General features: G+C 58.7%; 1 protein-coding gene across 1 annotated transcript in view; it reads right to left on the bottom strand.

Annotated features, from left to right (window-relative positions):
* Positions 1–7,538, bottom strand: part of SHANK2 (SH3 and multiple ankyrin repeat domains 2) — a 428,650-nt gene that overhangs the window by 320,314 nt on the left and 100,798 nt on the right. The window contains exons 12-16 of the mRNA XM_066359996.1: positions 5,838–6,633; positions 4,632–4,800; positions 3,748–3,933; positions 1,003–1,115; positions 46–644 (exon numbers count right to left, since the gene is read on the bottom strand). Of these exons, the coding sequence (XP_066216093.1) occupies positions 46–644; positions 1,003–1,115; positions 3,748–3,933; positions 4,632–4,800; positions 5,838–6,633 (1,863 nt within the window). The remainder of the gene's footprint in view (positions 1–45; positions 645–1,002; positions 1,116–3,747; positions 3,934–4,631; positions 4,801–5,837; positions 6,634–7,538) is intronic.

Raw genomic sequence — 7,538 nt, 5'->3', positions numbered from 1 at the left:
GAGTCCCCACATCAGGGCGTCCTCGGGGCTGCGTCTCCCTGAGACTGTGGGGAGGACGTGGTCTCCGGGTGTTCCCCAGGCGTCCAGCGGGTGTCCCCAGGCGTCCAGCGGGTGTTCCCCAGGGTCCAGCGGGTGTTCCCCAGGCGTCTAGCGGGTGTTCCCCAGGCATCCAGCGGGTGTTCCCCGTCCAGCGGGTGTTCCCCAGGCATCCAGCGGGTGTTCCCAGGCGTCCAGCGGGTGTTCCCCAGGCGTCCAGCGGGTGTCCCCCAGGCATCCAGCGGGTGTTCCCCAGGCGTCCAGCGGGTGTTCCCCGTCCAGCGGGTGTTCCCCAGGCGTCCAGCGGGTGTTCCCAGGCGTCCGGCGGGTGTTTCCCAGGCGTCCGGCGGGTGTTCCCCAGGCATCCGGCGGGTGTTCCCCGCCCAGCGGGTGTTCCCCAGGCGTCCAGCAGGTGTTTCCCAGGCGTCCGGCGGGTGTTTCCCAGGCGTCCGGCGGGTGTTCCCCAGGCGTCCGGCGGGTGTTCCCCGTCCAGCGGGTGTTCCCCAGGCGTCCGGCGGGTGTTCCCAGGCGTCCGGCGGGTGTTTCCCAGGCGTCCGGCGGGTGTTTCCCAGGCGTCCGGCGGATGTTCCCCAGGCGTCCAGAGCCACCTGCGTTCCTCCAGCCGCAAGGCCAGTGGGGCGGCATCTTCACGTCACTTTTCCCCTCTGACCTCTGCTTCCGTCATTACGTCACCCTCTGTCACTCTGGCCTTCCCTCCTGCCTCCCTCCTTCAAGGCCCCTTAGGGTGACATGGGGCCACCCAGCCAGTCAGGGTCATCTGCTGTCTCAAGATCCTTAACGTCATCACAACTGTGAAGCTTCCTTTGCTGCAGAAGCCCACCTATTCCTGGTTTTGGGGATCAGGATGTAGACATCACGGCGGGGGGGGGGGGTGCTGTTATGTGGCTGACTGCGACGTATAAAGCGGACTGGCCCTGGCTGGCGACAGAAACATGTAATGGGCACAGCAATGACGACAGCGAAGAGGGTGCTGGCGGGCACGGAGCGCAGAGATGAGGTCGGAGAGTCGTTATCTCCGGCTCCTCGGGCCACACGGTCTCCGCCACAGCTGCTCAGCTCTGCCGGCAGAACTCGGAAGCGACCGCAGACAACAGGAAACAAACGGGGGCCTTATGTTCCAATAAAACTTTACTTACAAAGACAAGGCGACGGGCCAAACACAGTCCTAGTTTGCCTTCCCCCGAGGTAGAGAGAGTTCCTGGTTACAGGCATTTTTACTCCTCCCCGGACGAGGCTTAGACAGCCTGGCCGCTGCCCGGTGACGAGCAGAGCCTCCCGTGGGAGGGGCAGCTGTCCGTCCTGCACCACTGGCCTCAGGCCCTGCCTGCGATCCGCTCCCTCTGCCCAGACCTGGGGACAGAGGCGAAACTGGGGTGAAGAAGCCTTTAGGCATCGCTACCAGCTGCCTGGAAGCCACTGAGAACGTGGGGATGTTTGTTAACCCCCACACAACCTAGCTTCAGCTGACCATTGCAAATTATGAGTGCTAGTCGCTATCATTCTATCTGTTGGTTTTTGTCATTCCAGCTCTTTCTCAGTTATGCCCCCCCACATCCCGGCCAGTGCCGGGTGCTGAACCTCAGCCTCCCCCAGATTGCCACCAGGGGTGTGTGGGGGGGGGGCGCTGGGCAGAGGCTGAGCTTGCAAAGCTGAGTGCCTTCTGTGACAGCAGAAAGCACAGACGCCATCAGCAGCTACACACACGTACAAAGTGTGAGCTTCCCACGTGGCAGAATAGGACGCAGCCACGGAAGGGCACGAGGAAGCCCCAGGCCCTGCGACAGCATGAACTTTGTGCACATGGCTCTGGGGGAAAGGCCCTGTCACCGTGCGTGTTCCCTGTATGTGCGTGCACGCCCAGAGAGGGCACCTGCACGGGGGCAGAGAGCGGCTCGTCGTTGTCGGGGGCGGGGGGAGGGGCTGGGGGGTTAGAGGGATGAAAGTCAAAGCGTCTCTCTCTCTTTTACTTTGTGATGAAAGTATATTCTGAAAGTCACCTGTGCCGAGGGTCCCCCACACCCGATAGACTGGAAACCACTGAAGTGCATGTCCCGTGGGCAAACCGCAGGACGTGCGGCTCACCTCTCAGCAGAGATGTTTGTGAAGAGCAGTTAAAAGCACAGGGCGCCGGGCAGCCAAGGACAGGTGCCCCGTCACCCCCTCCCCCCGAGGGAGCAGGCGGCACAAGGTCTCCCTGGACCCCAGTCAGAGCTGTCGGCTCAGCCGTGGCAGCCGGGAGGCGAGGGGAGGTGAGAATGCCGAGTGACCGCCTGGCTGTGTGTGTGCCCTTTCTGGGTGGTGACACTGCCTGCTGGTCACCAGTTGCTGCTTTTCAGCTTATCTTCAAGACCTCACCTCTCCCTTCCCCAGGAGGGAGGAGCTGTCTTATTTGTTTATTTTTTTATATTTTATTTATGATTTGAGAGAGAGAGAGAGGGAGAGAGAGAAGAGGGGGAGAAGCAGGAAGCATCAACTCCCATGTGTGCCTTGACCAGGCAAGCCCAGGGTTTTGAACTGGTGACCTCAGTGTTTCAGGTCTACCCTTTATCCACTGCGTCACCCCAGGCCAGGCAGAGAAGCTGTCTGGATACTAAGGACACTCCTCTAAGTTCAAGGCCACTTGCTGGCCCTGAGGGTAGCACAGGGGGTCCCCACTCCTGGACGCTGGCGGCCCACATCTCACCAAGTGGGTCGACGTGGCTGAATTCATGGCTGCGAGTCCTCTGTTGTATCAATTCCTTAAATGCCAACTCCATGGAGCTCATTCTCAAAACACTCAAAAATAATAACAATACATGATTAAGAATTGTGGACTGAAACCCACCTGGGAGTTTATAAATACCTGCCTGGCAACAGCCAACGGAGGGATACCACCTGCTCATCTATTCATTTCCCTGCCTGTTGGCAAGCCTTCTGGTTTCTGACAACCGCGTCAGCAACCAGCAGCCCCCAGGGAACCGGCTCAGTGGGGAAAGTGGGCTCCCACCACTCAAGGTCGCCCCCGGCCCCAGCCTCACCCCCGTTTCTCTCCATGTTTCTCAACCTGCTTTCCTTTCCTTCACATATGTGTCCATCCTGACGCCTTACACGTGTGTCTGCCCATCCTGACGCCTTACATGTATGTGCCTATCCTGACGCCTTACACGTGTGTCTGCCCATCCTGACACCTTACACGTATGTGCCCATCCTGACGCCTTACACGTATGTGCCTATCCTGATGCCTTACACGTATGTGCCCATCCTGACGCCTTACACGTGTGTCTCCCCATCCTGACGCCTTACACGTGTCTGCTTCCTTGCTAGTTGTCGTCAGTCAGACCCACGTGCGTGCTCAGGAGAGCAGGGGTGTCCTGCTCACTGACGTGCTTCTCCAGCACCGAGGAGAGAGTCTGGCTCCTCCTGGGACCCCGGTTTGTGCGGGCTGGAATGACAAATTCTAAACGCAGCGACTCTTCCTCTCAGAAATGCCCGGTCTCAGCCTTTCTCTCTTTCTAGGTGGACAAACACGCCGGGGTTCACGGGCATGCCGGCCTCCGAATCCCTAAACTGGATGAACTCCTCTAGAGAAGCGGCATGTGAGTGTGAGTGCATGTGAGTGTCTGAGTGTGCCTGGGAGTGAGTGTGTCTGTGTGTGTGTGAGTGTATGTGTGTGAGTGTGTGTCTGTGTGTCCGTGCGCTGCACAGCCTTACGTGAACTTTGCAACTCCCCAATGTCAAGTGCACCATCTGCGCACAGAAGGCAGAACAGCAGAGACTCTGGGACCCGTGTCATGACATTCAGCGCAGAAGACAAGGTCGTGGGAGCAAACAGCATCCCCCGGACTTGCTCGTAGGTCCTCGCAGATGTCAGCGAAGTGAGCCCCTGGGGACGGCGTCCTTTTTGAATCAGGACACAAGGGGAAGACATTAAAAGAGGGGCCCGCAGGGAATGCGGAGGGGTGGTGCCTGCTGTGTGGACTTGGCTGGTTTCCCAGATCCAGTGCAACACCCAGGACCCCGTGCCCCACAGTGTCCCACGGCCTCTGTCGCTGGCCCGCCCTCGACTCGGAAGCACCAGCACAACCAGAATGTGGAGCCCAGCCGGCTGTCCGGCAAGGTGCTCAGCAGGCTGCCAGCACGTGGCCGAGGGGAGACGGTGTGTTCACGCCTCTCGGGCCCTTCGCCGGGAGTGGGCACCCAATGGGGGGCACCCTCAAACGTGAATGAGGTGCTGTGGGGTCTGAAGGACAGAAGCTGGACGGACATGATGTTTCGGGAGAGACGGACGGTCATTTTCACTGACCACCCCACCCCCGCCAGAGAAGGTGCGAGGCCACACTCTGCGGGGCCGTCCCCAGGAATTGGGGTGCAGAGCGCGCAGACCAGGGCGAGGGGTTCATGGGACCACCAGCACGCAGCTCTGCCCCATGTGGCAGGCTGCTGCGGTCCCGGATTCACTGCCCTAAGCCCCTGCGGACCCGGAAGCCCAATGCCTCGTTTCTGGCTCCGGCCTTCCTCCTCCTCCTCCTCCTATGTCCGGCGTGATGGTCGAGGAAGAACACAGGGTCCAGTCAGTGGCCGTGTGCAGCCCTCACCGTCCTTTTCACAGGCCGGGCGACCAGGCCGTTCCTCGAGCAGGGGCGCAGGAGAACCTGCGTTGTGGGGGGCGCGGGGCTCCGTGCGCCTGTCCCCTGGAGGCAGCCGGCGCCCCTCTGGCCACCCACTCCAGCCCCGCCCACCTGGCCCGCCCACACACGGCCCTGCCTGGGGGAAGCCCAGCGGGAAGCCGGCACAAGGCGGGTGCGAGTGTCTCTCGCTGCCTTTTCCTTCTGTCCTTATTCGCTGTCTCTCTGCTTCTGGACATCTGACAAGCAACCAGGAGCGCAGCCTGGAGACCTACGCACAGGGGCACGAGTGGGGGCAGCTGCCTCTCCAAGGACGCGAGGCCCAGTCTGGGGTCCCCCCTCCCAAACCACGGCCCCTGGCGGAACGGGGCTGCTGGGAGGCAGAAGGGACCAAAGATGATTCTCCTGGGTGTCAGCCAGCGGTCCAGGGAAACCGACCAGTAGTGTGCGTGTGCGTGCGTGTGCGTGCGTGCGTGTGTGCACATCCACACCCGTTAAAGGATTCTCTTAAGAACCTGGCTGGTGTGACTGTTTCTGAGTCTGCAATCTGTGGGGCAGGGGGTAGGCGGGCTTCTACGTTACGATTTGGAGGCAGAATTCCTTCTTCTCTGGAAAAGCTCCGTCTTATTCCACGAGGCCCACCCGTCACAGAGCTCGTCTCTTCACTGGAAGTCAGCTGAGCACAGGCGTCAGGCGCACCTACCTCACACCGTCACGCCGCTGCCCACTGCCTCTGTGCCTTCGCCGGGAGCTCTAGCGCCCAGGGCTTTCTCCGCAAACGTGTTTCTCTTTCCCTTCAGAACCACGATGTGTTTGTGCTTGTGGACGGAGCCATTCAAAAAGCAAAGGATCCCGATGTCCATGCCACGCCAGGATGCAAGGGGAGTTACACGCAGAATGGATGGGTCTCCCCCTCCCTCCACACCCCTGGGCGCTGGACTGGACGTTAGGAGGCCTGGAGACCACAGACTTGGCCACTGACTGATTCTGAAATCCTAGGTGCCCATCTCTCTAATTCCGTGCCTCCCGTAAACTGGGATAAAAACGCCAACTGCACAGGGTTGTTATTCATTAAATGAGACCACACAGAAGAGGATCTGTGAGCTTTAATCTTCTGAGCCACTGGGTTCGTCATCATCGCCATCATCACCACCAACACCAACATTATCACCGTACCTCAACCATCACCACCGTCAACATCACCATAAACATCATAAACATCCAAACCACTGTCAATACCTTTGTCGCCATCATCAACATCACCACCATCATCACAACCATCATCACTACAGTCAGCATCACCATCAGCGTTACCACTGTCATCGCCATCGTCAACGTCACCACCATCATCACAACCATCATCACTACAGTCAGCATCACCATCAGCGTTACCACTGTCATCGCCATCGTCAACGTCACCACCATCATCACAACCATCATCACTACAGTCAGCATCACCATCAGCGTTACCACTGTCATCGCCATCGTCAACGTCACCACCATCATCACAACCATCATCACTACAGTCAACATCACCATCAGCGTTACCACTGTAGTCGCCACCATCAACATCACCAAGACATCTGAACCATTGCCACCACCATCATCACTACCCCTGTCAACACCGTCAACATTACCACTATCGACATCACTGTCAACATCACCACCGTCAACATCACCATAAACATCCAAACCACTGTCACTACCTTTGTCACCATCGTCAACATCACCACCATCATCACAACCATCTTTACTACAGTCAGCATCACCATCAGCGTTACCACTGTCGTCGCCACCATCAACATCACCACCATCATCACAACCATCATCACTACAGTCAGCATCACCATCAGCGTGACCACAGTTTTCGCCACCATCAACATCACCACCATCATCACAACCATCATCACTACAGTCAGCATCACCATCAGCGTTACCACTGTCGTCGCCACCATCAACATCACCGAGACATCTGAACCATTGCCACCACCGTCATCACTACCCCCGTCAACAACACCGTCAACATTACCAGTATCGACATCACTGTCAACATCACCGCCGTCGTCACCGCCATCATCACCATCATCACTGTTATGGCCTGAATCGTGTCCCCCCAAATTCTTATCCTGAAGCCCTAACCCCCAATGTGATGGTGTTTGGAGACAGGGTCTTTAGAAAGCTGACTGAGGTTACATGAGGTCATAAGGGTGGGGCCGTAGTGAGATGAGATTGTTGTTCCTACAGGAAGTAGGAACACGGAAAAGCACACTCTTCCCCCTGACACCCCCCCTCCCCACATGCTCAGAAGACAGGCCAGCTGATAAGCGGCTGTCTGTATGCCAGGAAGAGGGCTCTCAGCTGACTCTGCCGGCACCTGGATCTTAGCCTTGTAGCCTCCAGAACAATGAGCAACGAATGGCAGCTGTTTGAGCCAGCCCACCTGAGGTTCTCCGTTAGGGACGCCTGAGCTGACAGAGACACTCATCACCACCACCACCACCCTCATGGCGTAAGACACCACACCCAACTGACATTGTCAGCGCTCGCCTCCTTACAGGTAGCTCTCCTGTCTCTCTCCTGACCCTGTCACCTGAGCAGCAGTCTCTAACGGCTCGTTAGGCCGCGCAGTGGCCGCCCGGCCCCCAGAGCTCCGGACTCGGGGTGCGGTGCGGGAGGGGCGGGGAGAAGCGGGGAGCTTGCCTCCTCCCGCCTTTCTAACTCTCGCTGACGCTGCTGGTTCGGCCAGGTGAACACCGTCAAACACTCCAAGATTTCTTAGAAAGGCCCGCGCGCACACAGTGGCCGCCAGAGAGCACGGCATTTCGGGGTGAAGGTGGTCGACCCTGCTCAATGCCACTGCGGGCGGTCGTGCCCCCG

The sequence above is a fragment of the Saccopteryx leptura genome, chromosome 1, assembly GCF_036850995.1.
Source record: "Saccopteryx leptura isolate mSacLep1 chromosome 1, mSacLep1_pri_phased_curated, whole genome shotgun sequence".
Taxonomy (NCBI): Eukaryota; Metazoa; Chordata; class Mammalia; order Chiroptera; family Emballonuridae; genus Saccopteryx; species Saccopteryx leptura.
Note: the sequence above shows the minus strand (reverse complement) of the source record. Positions and strands in the feature narration are given on the sequence as shown.